We start from the raw sequence: 17,612 nt of genomic DNA on the forward strand, positions 1-17,612 counted from the left end.
TGGGAGGTCCAGGCTACGGGCTGGGCGCTCAGCGGCCTGCTGGCTCTTGGCTCCGGCACTCACTAGCACATCATCACCTCGAGCCAACTGCCTCCCCACGCCGAAGTGTCTTCACCTGCAAAATTGGGATAATGCCTGTGTCGCAGGATTCTCGGGCGGGCTAAAGGCCAGGACACCTGTGAAGTGTGCTTGGCCGGGTGTGCGTCCAGCAAACGGTGGTTGTGAGCTGCAGGAGGCGGGAAGGAAGAGAGAAGGTGCAGGACAGACCATGCGCGGGCCACCTTGTCACCAATGAACGTTTATTGTGTCCGCATGTGCACAGCTTTGAACGTGGCGATCACAGAACGCACTGGGGGAGGGAAGGGGAATGGAAGCAAGGGGTCAGAGGGGGAGGGTCCCCCGGGTTCCTAAGGAAGGTGGTCCCTGCTGGAGCCGCCAGTCGCGTCTCTCTGCAGAGAGGAAGCCTAAGCAGGGGTGGGAACTGAAGCCAGGCACCGTGATGGTGATGGGGTGCAATCACTAGGGAAACATGCGGATTCTGGGGATGGGTCCCTCCTGTTCCTAGCTCCAGCCAAGCCAGATGGCACGAGGGGGACAGGGATCAGATGCTCAGGTGTCCAAGCAGGGATAAGGACAGGCAAAATAAATAACCTCCCAGCCCCCATCGTCACTCTGCTGCAACACGACACAGAAGCTTAGACACCAGGCCCTAAGGAATCCTGGGTCCCCTCAAGGAGGCTCAGGTGGAAGGAGGTGTCCCCACCCCCACACCACGCCTGCCCGCCCCAGAATTCCCTGGGAGGACGGGGCAGCCCAGACCCTGGGTCAGCAAATTTGATGGGAAGAACTGCCATGTCAGCGGTCTGAGCCTGCTCTCCACCCAAGGGGCCAGGGGCGAGAGCTAAGGGGCCAATTTGAAGGACGTGGACCTGGGAGGCCAGAGGCGACAGCACAGCCTGGGGGAGCCCACACCCTGGCCGGCAGGGCACATGGGCCGAGGCAGCCAGCTCCTGCCAGCCCCGTCCCACCCTGGGGCCTCCCTCCTGCGGGGGGGCCTGCCGTGGGGACCCATGACACCCAGGGCCCCCTCCCGGGGGGCTGCTCCAACCTGCCCCGGCCTGGCAGGGGCGGCTGCGTGGATTTCCAAGCCAGTCCCTGCCCCCGTAGGGGCCCGGGGGGCGGACGCAGTTCCTTACACTTGAGGGCTGGGCCCCGCGCCCTCACCCTCGGGAAAGAAAGCCAGAAAGCTGGGGTGTTGGGGGGAGCTTGGGGAGGGGGTCCAGTCTGGGGGCTTCAGGGCAGATGCCTCCTCCCACCTTCCCTCGCCGCCCACCCCCGGGTCCGTCCCCAGCGGACACCCGCTCAGGGCTCCGACAGGCACTGCTCCAGGGCGGCCATGCGATAGTGGCTGGCCGTCTCCTCACCCGCCTGCAGCCTCATGGCCTCTCGGCACAGCCGGTTGGCCCGGGCCAGCTCCACCAGCACGCCCTGATAGGCGGCGACCATCTCGGGCTTGACGGAGTTGGGGCTGACGCTGCCGAGCAGCTGGAGCAGCTCCTGGGGCCAGCGGGAGCGCAGGGCGGCGGGCGCCAGCCAGGGCAGCAGCGGGACGCAGCCCGTGAAGGCCTGCATGCCCAGGAACCATAGCTCCTGCAGGTCGGCCCACACGCCCTCGTAGTCGGGGGACAGTGCCAGCACGGCCTGCTCCGAGCCGGGGGTGGCCCGCGCCACGTGGGACTGTGACAGGAAGAGGATGGCAGCCGCGAAGAAACCTCGGGAGGCCGGCGTACCCTGAAGAGCTGGAAGGCAACGGGGCGAGGGGCTGTGAGGCGGGCGGGCGGGCGCTTCCCCAGGCCCTCTCCTCCACCCCCTCCGCCCTCTCCATAACTCTCCTCTCTGGCCCTTGGCCTGGGTGCAAGCCCTACCTCGCTTCACTGAGTGACCCTGGGAATGCACTTGCCTGGCTCCCGTTTCCTTACTTGTTATAACGGAGCCAACAGTGCTAACCTTAGTAATCCATTGTGAGCGTTAAATATAATAATCTCAGGACACTCCCCCTCTGGGTGCCCTTCCCACTGCCGGGGTAGTGACAGGATTGTGACAGGAGAGCCACGGGCTGGAGAGCCATGGGCCAGAGAGCCACGGGCCCGGGGACCCACGGGCTGGAGAGCTACGGGCCTGGGAAGCCATGGGCCTGGAGAGCCAAGGGGCTGGGGAGCCATGGGCCTGGGGACCCATGGGCTGGAAAGCCATAGGGCTGGGGAGCCATGGGCCTGGGGACCCACGGGCTGGAGAGCCATGGGCCGGAGAGCCACAGGCTGGGGATCCATGGGCTGGAAGAGTGGGCTGGGGAGCCACGGACCTGGAGAGCCACGGGCCTGGGGAGCCACGGACCTGGAGAGCCACGGGCTGGAGAGCCACGGGCTGGAGCCACAGGCTGGACACTGATTTGACTCTTAGGCCAGAAGAGGGTGCCAGAGGGGGCCCAGGAGGTGGTGATGGGGCTTCCCTCACCCCCATGCAGGGGCCCACCTCGCTCCCGCAGACCCTGTGTGGAAGGGGGTCAGGCCAACCGGTGGCACCTGTGGGGGAGCAGCCCTGGGGCTCCACTCAGGGGCAGAGGGGCCACGGGCTGGAGCACGGGGCTGACCCTGGCCCACGGCCTTGCTCCCTTCCCACTGCCGGAGACTCTGCTGGGATCCCTGCGCCAGGAACAGAGAGGCAGCTGAGGGGACAGGCTCGTTACGCCCTGTTCCCAGGCATCTGCTCAGCTCCTCCAACCTGACAGATGGGGCACAGGGAACAGGCAGGGACAGAGGGACCCAAGCAGACACCCACAGCCGAAGTGGGAGACAGGGAGGGCTGGCAGGGGCTGGAGGGGCTGGCCCTCCCCCCGCACACAGTCGGGGTGAGGCAGGCTTGCGGAGAAGGTGCGTGCAGAGGAGCAGCAAAGTGCTGAAGCCTGTCACCAGGGAGGTGAGGGGCTGAGCAGAGAAAAACCTCAATGGAAGAATAAGGTTTCTGACTCAAGGCCTGGGTGGGGGCGGCTCCACCTTGGGCTGCTGGGATTCCAGGTGCCTATGCCTGTGCCTCTGAGCAGGCCTGTACTTACACCCACCAGACCTTGCCTTAAAAGTCTTCAAGAAGGAAGAGAATGTCATCGTTTGGGGAAGAAGGGTGGGGTAGGGTGGGGGATGGAGACACAGAGAGATTTCCTCTCCTTTGGAAAATTCTGTAAAAACATCCCCTGAAAACAGGGACTTCTGCCCGGGGGCCCACAGGTACAGCCAGGTCTTTGGCCCCTACTCCTTAGGGCCGGGGCCCCAGGCCTTACCTGGAGAGGTGCTGAGGAGCCGGGCCATGAGCAGGCCCAGAGTGGCCACATTGGCAGCCAGCAGGAGCCTGCCACTCTGCTGCACTAGTGCGGGCAGCGACGTCATCAGGGTGTTCATGAGAGACGTGAAGCAGGCATCTCGCCTGGGGAGACAGGGAGGGAAGGGGGACTGTTTGAGGGTTGTTCCTTACACCGAAGCCTGGGGGAACCTGGGGTCCTGGGCTCCCAGTTTCACCAGGCAGGGTTTGGCAAAGAGACGAGGCAGCAGGGTTAGGAGCTAGCAGTGGGCCCTGGTGCCATCTGGGAGCGGAGCCTGGGTTACGGCGGGAGCTGCGGGGCTCCAGCCAGGCCCGGTCCTCGTGCGGGGCGCCTCTGCTCTGAGAGCCGTCCATTCTAACACTAACGGGAACGCACGGGCGCAGGGAAGCAGCGTCGAGATGCAGATGTGAGACAGTCTGAGCAGCCCCCCTTGCTTCCTCCAACCTCCTCCCCGGCCTCACTTGATCAGCCCTGGTGCGGTGACCACAAGGTTGAGGAAGATGTGGCAGCAGGTCTGCAGGCCGATCTCCACGCTGTCGGGCAGCACTGAGGTATCGTGGCCCGGGGATGTGAGTTCCCACTGCTGCAAGAAATACTTGCAGAGAAGTGAGGGGGCTCCCTCCTTGATCAGGATCTCCCGGGGCCCATCTTCGACAGTCAGGTGGCACCAGCCGGGCAGGAGGAGCCTGGGGGTGTGGAAAGAACACATGCGTAAGGGGTGCGGAGACAAAGGCACGAGGATTCCCTTTCTTGGGGGGCATCCCACCTGCGAGAAATGACAGCGGGGGTGAAGGACCCGGCCTCGTGGGCCCCACAGAGACAGCACGCGCAGTGGTGCTTCATGGGCCTGGGCTCGAACCCGGGCTCCGCCACGTGGCGTGCGCGTGGCCCACTTACTTTAACCCTGAGTCTCGGTTTGCTCATCCTGAAGGCGCGGATGAGCCTTAGGCCATAGATCTGCTGTGTGGACCAAATGGGATTTTTTTTTTTGTCAACGGTAGAGCAGGATGCCTGGTGTGTAGTAAACGCTCGGGAAGCACGAGTTCTCTCTCTACGGACAACTCGGAGGTGGGCAGGGGAGACTCGGCTGACCAGGAGTCCTGTATGAACAAGCCCCCCCAAGAAACCAGAAATAATCCTAGAGGAAATCTCGTGCCCCAGTTGGGAAGCCTGGCACGGACAATCTGGGGGTGAGGCGGTGTCCCCCTGTTGCACTTTTCTTTAGGACAGTCTGGCTGGACAGACTCTAACTACCAACTCACCGGAGAGCATCCCCTGGCCAGGTGGGCCCTGGGGCGGTGGGGGAGATGGCCAGGGTGGCCACCTGCTGGGAGAGGTCATTCGCCTCCTCGGCCTCCTCGTAGAGGGTCTTGGCATAGCGCACAAGGAAGGGCAGCAGCTGGCAGACCTCCTTGCGCAGGGATGAGGTCTCCTCGGCCAGCCAGGCCCCCAGGATCCGCACCGAAGCAAACACAAAGGGCTCCTTCTGCTTCTCTGGCCCCACCTGTTGCCATGGGACCCCTGTGAGATGGAGCAGGACCAGACCCCCTCCCCGGCCGGGACAGCATGCCAGCCAGCCTAGGAACACCACACCTAGAGGGGAATTCCGGCCCCTGAGCCCTTCGAAGGCCGGCCCTGCACACCCAGCACCTGGTACACGGTGAGCACGCACCCGACAGGCGCCTGGCACGGAGCAGGCCCTCGGGGCACGCTGCTGAGCTAATGGGGCTTCAGACGACATGTCCCCACACTTGCTGCGACTCCACTCGCATCCCTGTCCCCCCTGAAGTAGCTCAAGGCTGGAAGGTCCCTCATGGGTCCCCTGGTGGCCCTGACCTGGAGGAGTTAGCGGGACCTCCCCGGAGGCCAGGAAGCCGCAGGCCTGGCCCTGCAGCCCTGGCCCTGCTCCGGCGCTGGGGTGCGTGTGCTGCGTGTGCAGGTGCTGCACTCGGGGTGGGAGGTGGAGCCAAGCAGGCTGCTTCCATCTCGTGTGCGTGTGTACCGGGGGGAGGGCTGTGAGTGGGAGCCACCGTGTTGTGTGTGTGCGTGTGTGTGTACTGTGATGCGAGTGCACATATGGTGTGTGGTATAGTGCTTGTGTGGAGGCTCGGGGAGGGAGGGAGAGGGAGGCTCGGCCACACTACTCCCGGGAGTGCTGCAGGATCAGCCCGAGTGAGCATCTGGGCCTGTCCCTGTCACACCGCATCCCTCTGCCTGGCCCTCCGCCCACCCCACCCCCGGCCCCCACCCTCAGGCTCCCTGTGTGGCCACTATGCCCTCACCTGCTGCAGGTGGTGGATGACAGCCCCGATGGCCTCCTTCATGATGCTCACGAGCTGCACCTTCTGGGGCTCCTTGAGCAGCGACTGCTCGCAGCGGGTGCACTCCTGGATCCCCAGCTCCATGAGGGCGTAGCAGGCGGTCACCACATCTTCTTTCACTTCGGTGCCCGTCTCCTCCAGGGCCAGCCGTACCTCCACACACGCCAGATTCACCAGCAGGGCCAGGAACTTGCTCCCGGAGCTGCCCACCGGGATCCAGTCGGAGCCGCAGGCGTGTGCCAGGCGGGCTGCCAGCTTCAGCGCGGGGTTGCGCTGCCAGGAGCTCAGCTTGCTGCCCAGAATGCGTGCCAGCCCGGCCTGCAGATCCCGGAGGCATTCGGAGGGCACGGTTGTCGGGGGCAGAAAGAGGGGCAGCAGCTGGCACAGCTCAAACTTGCTGGCGTCCTCGGCTTTCTGGAAATCTTCACTGAGGCCCCGCAACACGGCCAGGAGGTCAGGCTCCGCCTCCTTCCAGCACTGGGTCTCGGCGGCAGCCAGCAGCCCCACGAGGAGCGCCAGGGCCTGGTCGAAGCCGTAGCCGTGCCCCAGGTATGCTTGACACAGGGCGGACACGGTACCGCCAGCAATGAGGTGCCGGGGCCCCCGGGGGGTGCCTGCCACAGCTGTCAGGCACTGGTAGGTATCATCGATCATGGAACGGCGAGCAGCGTCATCCGGGTCCCCCCGGGCAGTAAGGAAGGTGCTGAGGATGGGGATCTTGTTCAGGACCTGGGGGTGGCCGGCCAGTTCAGGGTCACTGCAGAAGCAGGCCAGGAGGGCCACACCCAGGGCTCGGAGAACGTGGTCGGGGCAGCCATCGGGGGCCTCCTTGGTGGTCAGGAGACGATTGGGGAAGGTGAAGCCTACGGCATCGAAGATCCGCCGCCGAGTTTTGGCATCGATGTCCCCTGCTTTGACTGCCTTGGTCACCTGGGAGGGGGGGATGTGCTATCATTAGGACGAAAGGAAGACTGGCCCCTGCCCCCTGGGGAGCTGACCATCAGCAAGATGAGGTTATGGAAGGGGACTCGCTCTGGGGTCAGAAGGCCCCCCAGAGGTCACTTCATCCTGCTCCTTCCTCCCGTGGGAGACGGACAGTTGTGACCTCTGAGATCCCTCAGCTGTGATTATTTCCACAGAGGGGAGGTCCAATCCCCAGCTCCTGCCATTCCATCACCTGGTCATTTGGGAAGTTCTTGCCGACATCTAATCTGGATGCTGACAACCCGATTTGGGCTTACAGCTCAGTTTAAAATCCCCCTGGGATTTAGGGTCTCTCCCTTAGCTGCTCCCCCCAAAGCAGCCTCCGATCCATTCCTGCCACCTTCTCAGGGGAAATGGCTCCTGTGTCTCGCCACTCTGCCTGTCAAAACATTTCCCCTTACATTTCACCTCAACACCTCCTCTGCTGCAGTGTGAGCCCTTGACTCTGGAGCCTTCTCCCTGTTGCCATGGCAAACAAGCAGCGACTGTACTCCCTCCTCCCTTCACCCCCCACACACCAACCCCCCCTTCCCAGCACTGCAGCTCCTGCTCTGCTGGCCCCAGCCCGGCTCCTGCAACAGGGCTGAGCCCCACACAGCTCCCTCACCCCCAGCCTAGCTACTGCCATTCCGGCCATCCCCTGGGACCCCTTCCCAGCTACTTCTAGTTCTGCTACTCTCTCCACCCCCAGAGCAATCATCCCCAGCCCTCAAGTATTCTGCACTAGTTACTACCTGCTGCTGTCACCCTATGAGTCAGCTCCCATCTGCTCCGGGACGCCCCAGAGAGCAGACCCAGGCAGCCTCCTCTGAGGCTCCTAGAGCCCCAAGCCTTATTCACTCCCATTCTCCCCTTTGCCCCCATACTCAGAGGGAGCAAAGAAGATGCCAAATGTAGGCATCTGGGGCCTTCTTGGGTGCTTCCAGGAATGCCAGCACCAGCTATGTATCCTTGGGGACTTTCTGACCCCATTCCTAGGGGGCCCAACCACCCAGCCCTTCCCACCTCCCAATCTTCGGTCAGTTCCTTACTAGCAGCAGGGCTGCAAACTGCTCGCTGTCATTCTTGGCCTCACGGAGGGCTCCCAGGTAGCGCTCCAGGGTGGGGTTTCGGCTCTCTGCCTGGTTCAGAGCTGGCTCGCAATCCGAGGCCATGATGCCCGCCTTGCCCAACTGTGAACACAAGAGGGACTGAGCATCCCTCTGCAGAGGAGGGGTGGGGGTGGGAGTGGAGGATGGAGGGAGGGATTAGCACAGAGGGAGGGATCAGGAGGGATGGGTTCCTCAAGACTGACCTCCCTTGTGGCAGCCCCTTAAAGGCACTGAACCCTCAAGTCCTTAGGAACGAAGAAGGGACCCTGGTCCAAGGTCACCTCCAGAAAGCGGGAAGGAAGGACCACACATCCCGCTGCTCAGCTGCACAGCAGTGGGAGGGAGCTGCTGGCCTCCCTGCTCTGCTGCCCCTGGGCACCAGAGGCCGGCTTTCATCTCCCTCCACCCAGGCACACCCGGAGGGAGTGGTGAGGACACAAAGAGGAAGGAATGGAGACACACACGGGTGAAGTTCGATTATCCGGACTCAGGCTGACAGGAGGGAAAAAGGGCATCCTAGGTTTCCCTTCCTCTCCCTTCCCTAAAACAGGCAGGAGGCAGGCAGGCTTCTGCAGGAGTGAGGGTGCAGGGGGCCGACCAGGGACTGCTCGCAGGCCCGCCGGGGGACCCCACCCCTCCAGCCAGGGCTCCGAGTCGCCCCCGCAGGCTCCTTGCCTCCTCTCCTTTCCCTCCCTCGGGCAGAAGCTGCAGCAGCAGCAGCAGCAACAACAACAGCAGCAGCAGCAGCAGCAGGAGCAGGAGCAGCAGCAGGAGGAGCAGGAGCAGCAGCAGCAGAATTAACCCTTAGCGCTCCCTCTCCTCGCCCTCCCCGCCCCGCCCCCAGCCCGTGGATGCCGGCCGGGGCTGGAGAAGCAAGCGGGGGTCCCGGGTGGCTCCCAGGACGACGGAGCATCCACAAGCCGGATAATCGGAGCGGGGCGGCTGAGATGAGGAGATGAGAAGGGGAGGGTCCGTGGCGGTCACCACCTGTCCCGCCGCAGCCAGGTCACAACACGACATTGATGAGGTCACGACAGGGCGGCGATGAGATCACACTTCACGATGGCGCGGTGATGTCACGCAGAGATCACGGCAAAATCACGACATGGACAGCCCCCAGAGATGACAGGGCGGATTTAAAAAAAATAATAATATATATATAGAGAGAGAGAGAAAGAGAGAAAGAAAGGTAGATGTTGAAAAGGGCCGTGACAAGATGGAGTCTCGACAGGGCACGATGATGTCGCGATATGGCGCGATGGAGTGGCGATAGGGTCCCCGGGCTGCGGCGGCATCGGTCGGCACCGGTCGGCGAGGCCCCGGCCGGGGTGCAGGGGAGGGCCTGAGGGGGGCTGAGCTCACCAGGCTGCGGCCCCGAGCGCCCAAACCGCCTCCGAGCGCGCTGCTCCAGGAGCCTGGGGCCGCTGCTCACGCCGCTTTGCCCACTCCCGGCTCCAGGCGGCGGCGGCTCCACCCCCACCCCCGCGGCGCTCCCGACCAATCTTCGGCCGCCTCACTCGCGGCGCCAGCCAATCGCAGGCCTCGGCGCTGAGCCGTCGGGCGTGCCGCCGCCGCCGCCATCTTCCTTGTGGGTATTGCCCGAGCCTGGGGCGCGGGGCCGGCGCGGGGTCGGCGCGGGGCGGGCAGCGCGGCGCGGACTGCCCGTGGAGAGCGGGAGGCGACAGCCTAGGGGCCCAGGTTCCTTCGCTCGTGCGTAGTTGTGTCCCCCAGCGCGGCCCCTCCTCCCCCGCGGGCGCGCGGCTGGCGCTGACTTCCGGGCGGGGGGGGTGGGGCGCGTGGAGAGTGTGTTTCCGGGTCGAGCCCGGGGAGGCGGGAGGAGGCGGCGGCGCTTCCGGCCGCGGTCGGCGTCCTGGGAGGCAGAGCGACCGGGAGCTGTCCGGGTGGGGAGCGCGCGCTGCCTTCTTCCTCCTCCCCCTCCTCGGGGTGAGGGGAGCGCAGGCTGGGGCCCCGACCCCATGGACCGGGAGGAGGCGGAGGCCGCCGAGAGCCGGGGCCGCGCTGTGCGGCCCTGAGCCCCGGTAGGTGGCCGGGGGCGGCTGGCGGCAGGGCCGGGGACCCCCGAGCGCGGGGGGCGGGGGCGGGCGGGACGGGCTGCTCCGGAGGGTGCGCTGGCCGGGCGCTCTGGGGGCCCGGAAGTGGCGCTCCCGGCCCGGCGCGGGTCAGTCCGCCGCTCCTGGTTCCTTGCAGGTGCGGAGCTCGGGTCCCGGCCGGGGGGCCCGGGGCCTGGTCGTGCAGCATCTTCATCCCTAGACACGGCCCGGGCGATGCAGCCCACTCCGCATCCCGACGTCTGCAGCCGCGCCCCGAGCTGCAGGACCCCGCGTTCCGTCTCCCCTTCAGGATACAAAGTTGCTGCGGAATCAGGGGGCGGGGCCGCGCACGCCCCGGGCTGCGGTGCCGCACCTGCGGGCTGCGGGCCTCGGGGGAGGAGGCCCCGCGGACGCGAGCACGAAGGGGGCGTGCGGGGCCGGAGACCTCGGGCGACCTCGGGCAGGCGCTTGGTCCCGTCGCCTCCTGCTGCTGGCGCCCCAGCCCACCTCCCCGGTGCAGCCAGTGAGCAGCAGGAGCTGAGTGTCCTTGCGCTTCGCCTCCGTGATGAACAGGCCGGGGAGCTAGGAGCAAATCGGAAAGACGACCTCCCAGAACAGTCTGTTCATTTTCCCAGCTATTTGGAAAACAGTGTCTGCAAATATAAGCAAAGTTATTCATGGCAGTCTGCTCTGTAACTTTCCCAACTATCTTGAGACTTTGTGTGTTTTTTTTTTTTTTTTTTAAAGAGCTTTATGCTCGATTACTCATACAAGCTGAATAGGCTGTTTCAGACTTTGTCGTTGCTCAAACATATCTTATCGCTGTGTACATAAGTGGAGTTCCACGTATGTAGCTGACAGACTGAACTATGATACATCCCCCCCCCTCCCCTCCATCAACCTGAAGCATTAAGTAAACATTACCCCCCTGCTCTGCCAGAACAGCTGTTGCAACCAGAGAGTGGTTTTATTTCGGGTGTGCTTGTAACGCCCTAAATGCCAGAACCATTGCAAGCTTTTCTAGATTTTTCGATTGTCAAGTATCGTGGGGGTGGCGAGGGGGTGTGTGTTCTCTTCTCCCCCCCCCCCCCCCCCCGTGTTTCTATCCTTTGATTCTATAACAAACCATTTGGATCTTGTTGACTCTTGTTGTTCCAGCCTCCGGTCAGCAAGGCTTTGACGACCCTAGCAGTGATTTGTGCATTTAGGCAATTGTAGATTTATTTAAGAGGCGCGGCTGGTTGGGAGTTCACATGAAAAGAGCTCTCTCCGCCTCTCTCTGAAGCACAGCTCCGGCTCGTAAGACCTTGCACATCTAATCAGCTTGCTAATTCAGTGGTGTTTATTAACTCCCATCTTCAAAAACCTATTCATTTCTTTTATGCTTCTGTCGCCCACCTGTCAGGCTATTGATGACAGGTGTTGAGTCACTTTGAGTTTAAAATCCTTTTGTGAAAAAAAAAAAATCCTTTTGTGGTAGGCAGAAATGTGTTGGGTAAGATCCGTACACACACACACACGCACATGCATACTCACTGTTCCATCTTGGGAGGCTAGAGAAGTTGCTGGATATACTTTCTAACTTAGGCTCCATTTCATAATCCCTTGAGCATGTCCCTGGCCCACACATCTTTCAGCTTCCTGCTCCCTAACATACAACTTCAAAACTACTAGAAATCAGAATGGATGGGAATGAATGACAAAGAAGTCCTTCAACGCTTGAGGCTCGGTCAAAGCCTTTTCTTGGGTGGGCTGTACCTCAGTTTTGCAGCTATGTGTGTGTGCACGTGTCTATTTCCTGGTATTAGTCAATATTGATATCCGGCCCATGTGATGCCAATCTCCCTGTATGTTGGCTTTGGTTGGGGGTTGGGGTCATTTGCCACATGTGGGTGACATGTACGCAGGACAGAAGAATTTGAATTGCTTCTTCAGAACTCAACCAACTCTCATGATATTGCCAAGATTTATATAATAATTTGTACCATGTAGGGAAGTTGTATAAGACAGACGAAACAGGGCAGCCCGGTGGCTCAGCAGTTTAGCGCGGCCTTTGGCCCAGGGCATGATCCTGAAGTCCTGGGATCGAGTCCCATGTCAAGGCTCCCTGCGTGGAGCCTGCTTCTCCCTCTGCCTGTGTCTCTGCCTCTCTCTCTCTCTCTCTGTCTCATGAATAAATACGTTAAAAAAAAAGATAGAAAGAGACGAAACAGATGAGAATCATTTTTTCCCTGTAAGGGACCTAATTATCCACCTCCTAGATTCCAGAGTAGCCAGCACAATGTCGAGCATGTGATAAGGGCCGCGCAAATATTTGTTGAGTGTACCTATGAATTCAAGTCAGGAGTTGCAAATGATTCTAGGGATCAGGTAGGTGATTGAAGTGTAACTAGGACAGATTTTTAAGATCATAGCAGTGGGGCGGCAGTAAGCTGGAGAGTGCGTGTGTTCCCTAAAGACAGTCATGAAAATATTTTTAAAGCACAGTTAGATAAAACTCCTGGGTCACCCATACCTCTGATAGTCCACACTCTTCACAGGTAAAAAGGTGTCTTTGGTCAAAGTCACAAAGCTGTTAGTAGCAGCCTCGGGGCTGAAACTCAGACCTTATCTTCAGGCTGGTGCTCCTTCCATGCATCCACACAGGTGTCCTCCTGTTAGCTTAGAAAATAATAGGACGTAAAATGTTTCAGTTTCACGATGGATTTATTTCATATCCCTTACTCTATTTTTATCCTGATAATTATAGGCTTCGTCAAGGCTCAGGTTTAAAATTTACGGGCAGGTATGAGCAGTGAGAGACAAACTTGAAATTTCTCTTCCCCCTAATCTGTCACATTCTCCAGCTCTCTGCATTTCGAGGAATCAATTGTTAATTACTTGGCATATCATTTTTTCTCTTTCTGTCTTTGTAGTGAACTGGTTCCGCCTTTCTGGAAGGCCATGGAGAAGAGGCTGGGAGTCAAGCCAAGCCCTGCTTCCTGGATTTTATTGGGATTTTGTTGGCAGATATCCGTGAAATGGTTGAGAAGCCTGTACCTATTTTATACTTGCTTCTGCTTCAGCGCTCTATGGTTGTCAACAGGTACCGTTTTCTTTATAGATTTAAGACATAAAGGACACTCTGAGTCTTTCAGTTCATAGTAAAAACTAGTAGGAGGCAGAAAAGTAACCTGCTACTTGCCAGAAAGGGTCGTCCTTTTGGTGGAATCTTAGTTTGTTGTGTTTATTTGTTTTGGAAACAATTAAAGGGGAATCGGCATGATCACGTCAGATTTGGTGAAGATGTAATGAAAAGAAAGACATTTGAAAGTTGGAAAGACCTGGGTCCTGGCCCTAGATTTTTCTACACAACAACTATGAAACCTTGAGCAAGTTACCTATTGTCTGTAAAGAAGGCTAAGACTTAACTTGTAGCTCCATATGAGAAACACTGTAATTAAAGCATGTAATACAGCACTGTGAACATGGATGCTTAGTAAATGATACTTCTTTTCCTTTCCTTTTTTTTTTCCCCTTTCTTTTCCTAAAGGAACCTTCACTTATAGGAAGAATGTGTTCCTTGCTTTTTCTATAGAAAGGGGTTATGCTGATAGATTTCATAAAGTATGCTTTCCTCCTAGAGGTTATTACTTCACCAGGCTAGAACCTCTTGCCAGGAAAGAGTGTGAAGAAGGTTGAATTTCCAAGAATCTTATTTGTTCCCGTCATTTTTTTTTCTTGCAGTTCTTTGGTTGACATTGTTCTTTTTGGAATATGGAATGTGAGAGAACTGCAGTTTCAGAAAGACTTCTCAGTGTGCTACCAGTTTGGGCAGTGACAAAAGCCTTGTGTCGTAGAGTCCACTGCCTGTGACAACTCATCAGCTTTTTGCTCCTATAATTCCAAAGATTTCTGCGGCTTTCCTAAAGGGATCAATGGTCATGATCTAGAGAATCAAGTAATTACTGTATTTAGCAATTGCAGTTGTGTCAGCTTTGGGGTTTTCGTTGTCTTGCCATAGTGGCTGATGATTGCATAATTATAGCAGTGGAAATTGGAGTTGACAGAAAGCTGACCTAAATGTTTTTGTACCCAGATGATGCTTTGTTGGGACAGCTAACTATTTCCGGCCAACATCTTATGTAAGATCATTTGAGTTAAATAAGTAACTGATTTAGCATCATCAGAGTAGGAAAACTGCATTTTTTTGAAGAGTGCCTGCCAAATACCAGGCCCTTGGTTACAAACATTACATGTCTTATCTTGCTTAATCCCCATGATAATCCTTAAACAGATAGTTTTAGTTTCATTTTATACATAAAGAAATTGAGGCCCGGAAAGGGAAGGTCGACTTGACGAGGATCACACAGCAAGAACACGACAGGGTCAGGAGTCTAAACCCAGGTCTGTTCACTCAAGAGCCTCTGCTCTTTTTCTTCTGATACTCTGCCTTCTGGCCACAGGTAATCTTTTGGAGGATCAAAGATGGTTTTTTTGTTTGTTTGTTTTTATTGAAGTTCGATTTGCCGACATATAGTAAGATGGTTTTGTACGCCGAATCACAATGAGCAGCTTGTTATTTGAGGAATTCTGCTTATGGAGGAGGGAGAAGGGTTTCTGAGTGTTTCTGTATTTGGAGTCTAGCACTTGGTTAAGCAGAGTACTGTGGGCTTACGGGGCTAGTCTTGAGTATCACCTCAGCTGGGTGCTTCAAAACAACAGTGAGCAGATTGGGTATAGAGGTGCAAAAGTGGTATTGTTAGGAGTGGTTCAGGTGGGGATTAGATTGTACCAGTCTCTTTTTTTAGGGAACTTTGGAGCATTTACCATGTGTTCAGACTCAGAGAACATGAAGGTAGTGCATGACAGATATGTTACATATTTCAATTTATCAGAGCTTCTCCACATCAACTTCTTAAAAAACATTTATCTTAATAGAAAAAAATGAATAAATGACATACACAGAAAGAAAATAAGATCTATACAGAGAGTACCATAAATAAGAAATTAAGATGATATATAAGCATTTAAAAACGTACATTGTCATTACTCACCAAAGAACTGCAGATTCAATTTTTTTTTTAATTGAGGAACCTCTGTGTCCAATGTGGGGCTCAAACCCCAAGATCAAGAGTTGCATTGCTCCACTGACTGAGCCAGCCAGGTGCCCCCAGATAATCACAGATGAAAATGATGTATCTTTTTTTAGCTTATCATATTGACGAAGATCAAAATAAATATATTTAGCGCTGCCTAGGGGTGGTATGGTTGCCCTCATACTGTGCTGGGAAGTTTGAACAGAGAACTTTTGGCATAAATATCAAGATCCTTTAGAAGTTAGTATCTTTTTTTTTTTTTTTTTAAGAGGTTAGTATCTTTTGACCTGGTAATTCCCCCTTTAGGAATTTATCTCAAGTATATATTTAGATGGTTATAAATGAGAACATTCATCAACATTCATTTATTCCACATTCCAAAACATTGCTACAACCTGCCCAACAATAGGAGCAAGGTGAGATTATGGCATGTCCACATGTGGAATATTATCCAGCGTCAAAATTCGGTTTAGAAAAATAAGCACATGGGAAATACTCCTAGTGTCCAGTGATAAAAGCAAGATATACAACTGGGTATTCACGATGATGCTAATTTTGTCAAAAGAGAAAAATCCTTTTATGATAGAAAGTTTGAAACAGGGCAGCCCTGGTGGCTCGGCGGTTTAGCGCCGCCTTCAGTCCAGGATGTGAATTTGGAGACCCGGGATTGAGTCCCGTGTCGGGCTCCTTGTGTGGAGCCTGCTTCTCCCTCTGCCTCTCTCTCTCTCTCTCTATGTCTCTCATGAATAAATAAATAAAATATTAAAAAAAAAGAAAGTCTGAAACAAGATACATAATTAAATGTTTACTCAGTTTTTTGAGTAGTCTCTGTACAGTTTTTGTGTTTTCCAGATCTTTTTTTCAATGTACATGTATAACTTTTTTTTTTTTTTTTTGATAAGGGAGGAAAAAAGCCACCTGAAAAAACAACAACAAAATAATAGCAGGAAAAATCTGGTGTTGGCAGCCTGAGTCGGTATTTACCTACCTATGAGTTTGTTCAGTTTTTATCAGCGCTCTTACTTTTTCTATGATAAAACACATTCTTAATTGTTTGCTGTTGTCATTAGCTTACAGATTAGATGGATTATTCCTGAAAAACCAAAATAAGGCAGCTCTCCTTTTCTCCTCATTCCTGTTTACCAGTTGGCAGTTTCCTCCCATCTCTCACAGACCCCTAGACACCCACTGATTTATGTATAGTGGGCTTCTTTTTTATTTCAACTTTGGAGTTCAGCATTGAAGCCCACTGCTAGAAAGCGGTGATTATAGTGTGTCTGACAAAAGATGCTCTGTGTTTTCCTTATGGGCTGTTGAATCACTGTTTTTCTGTTTAATGTTTTGTTAAATGGCTTAAAAATAGCATTTCGGACTTGGAGATTATCAGTATCTGCAGACAAAAGTGAGGTGACGCCGAGAGTTTGAAAGTTCCTGCAATAGAGATCAGTTTCTCAAGGGGAGAAGTTTTGCCTGTTTTACTTACACTAGGTATTCTCAGCAAGTACTGAGTGCTTGGCATATAGCAGGTGCACCATAAAAATATTTGTTGACTGAATAAATCAATACATTAGAAACAAGGGAATTGTCTTTTGAGAATTAAACTTTAAAATTAACAATCTATCAGTTGAGAGTTAAAGCTTAAAACACTCAGTGCCTTAAGGAGACCAATGCCTTTGAGAGACAAGATGTGATTAAAATATTCACAAAGGGCAGTCCAGGTGGCTCAGCAGTTTAGCACCTGCCTTCAGCCCAGGGTGTGATCCTGGAGACCCGGGATCGAGTCCCACATTGGGCTCCCTGCGTGGAGCCTCCTTCTCCCTCTGCCTGTGTCTCTGCCTCTTTCTCTCTGTGTCTCTCATGAATAAATAAATAATATCTTAAAAAATATTCACAAAAATGTTAACATAGCTAAAAAAAGAATATGTATATCTGAAGAGTTACACTGTATGTGTGTGGGAGGTGAGGAGGCCTGAGCCAGCACTGGAGACCTAAACCATGGAGAGTCACAGAAGCTCCTGTAGGTCTAAAGCTAACAATTGACTCTGAAAACTTTTACTGACATTCCCTTGCGTCTGGGAAGTAGATCACACAATTAGTTAACAAGGAAGTTCAGAGAAAAAGTACCTAGTTCAGAAGGAGTTTTTGAGGACTTACTGGTCCTGGGCTAGGAAGGAGGATAGTAAAGATCAGAACAGGGGTACCTGGGTGGCTCAGCAGTGGAGTGTCTTGCCTTTGGCTCAGGGCGTGACCCTGGGATCAAGTTCCGCCTCGGGCTCCTGCTTCTCCCTCTGCCTGTGTCTCTGTCTCTCCTTGTGTGTCTCTCATGAATAAATAAATAAAGTCTTAAAAAAAAAAAGATCGGAACAGCGCAGTACCACACTGCCCACCCTGGAAGAACGCCCAGTTTCCTGAGGGAGACGGACCTATGAGACCTGTGCCATGGTCGGTGAAGAGACAGGGATGTGGAGCTTTTCTTTGTCCCCCTTCCAGTGCTTTCTAATTATTCTTCCCTCCCTCGTCAGCTTGATCCTTCAGTGTTTTGTTCTTCAGGGTTCTGTTTCTACCCTTTCTTGCCTCACCCTTGCGTGCTCCCCCTGGGCAACTGCATTTTTTCTCCATAACTGTAACTCGTGTGCTCCCTACTTCCAAATCCATAGCTGGTCATGTACTCCTTTCCAGAACACACAGCCACCTGTGGGTCTCACATCTCCAAC

At 55.5% G+C, this 17,612-nt stretch overlaps 2 protein-coding genes across 6 annotated transcripts in view; one reads left to right on the forward strand and one right to left on the reverse strand.

Moving 5' to 3' along the window:
* Positions 1–282: 282 nt before the first annotated feature.
* On the reverse strand, positions 283–9,563 carry NCDN (neurochondrin). 3 transcript variants are annotated; one of them, XM_025991775.2, is made up of 8 exons: positions 9,132–9,563; positions 8,757–8,824; positions 7,710–7,850; positions 5,656–6,624; positions 4,636–4,877; positions 3,835–4,059; positions 3,335–3,477; positions 283–1,799 (listed from the first exon to the last, which is right to left on the reverse strand). In XM_025991775.2, exons 2-8 carry the CDS (start codon positions 8,787–8,789, stop codon positions 1,363–1,365), a joined length of 2,190 nt encoding a protein of 729 aa, XP_025847560.1. In that variant the 5' UTR covers positions 8,790–8,824; positions 9,132–9,563; the 3' UTR covers positions 283–1,362. The 3 variants fall into 3 exon arrangements, with proteins under 3 accessions (XP_025847560.1, XP_025847561.1, XP_072579977.1); XM_025991776.2 differs by lacking the exon at positions 8,757–8,824 and having other exon boundaries at positions 9,132–9,550; XM_072723876.1 differs by lacking the exon at positions 8,757–8,824 and having other exon boundaries at positions 7,710–7,880; positions 9,132–9,221.
* A 24-nt stretch (positions 9,564–9,587) lies between these two features.
* Positions 9,588–17,612, forward strand: part of KIAA0319L (KIAA0319 like) — a 91,044-nt gene continuing 83,019 nt past the window's right edge. Inside the window, exons 1-2 of one of the 3 annotated variants that reach the window (XM_072723873.1) lie at positions 9,588–9,808; positions 12,736–12,905. In XM_072723873.1, coding sequence (XP_072579974.1) covers positions 12,764–12,905 — 142 coding nt within the window. In that variant the 5' untranslated portion in view covers positions 9,588–9,808; positions 12,736–12,763. Of the gene's footprint in view, positions 9,809–12,735; positions 12,906–14,011; positions 14,266–17,612 lie in introns of those variants that run through there. The other 2 variants (XM_072723875.1, XM_072723874.1) reach the window with 2 other exon arrangements.

This window comes from Vulpes vulpes, chromosome 10 (genome assembly GCF_048418805.1).
Source record: "Vulpes vulpes isolate BD-2025 chromosome 10, VulVul3, whole genome shotgun sequence".
NCBI lineage: Eukaryota > Metazoa > Chordata > Mammalia > Carnivora > Canidae > Vulpes > Vulpes vulpes.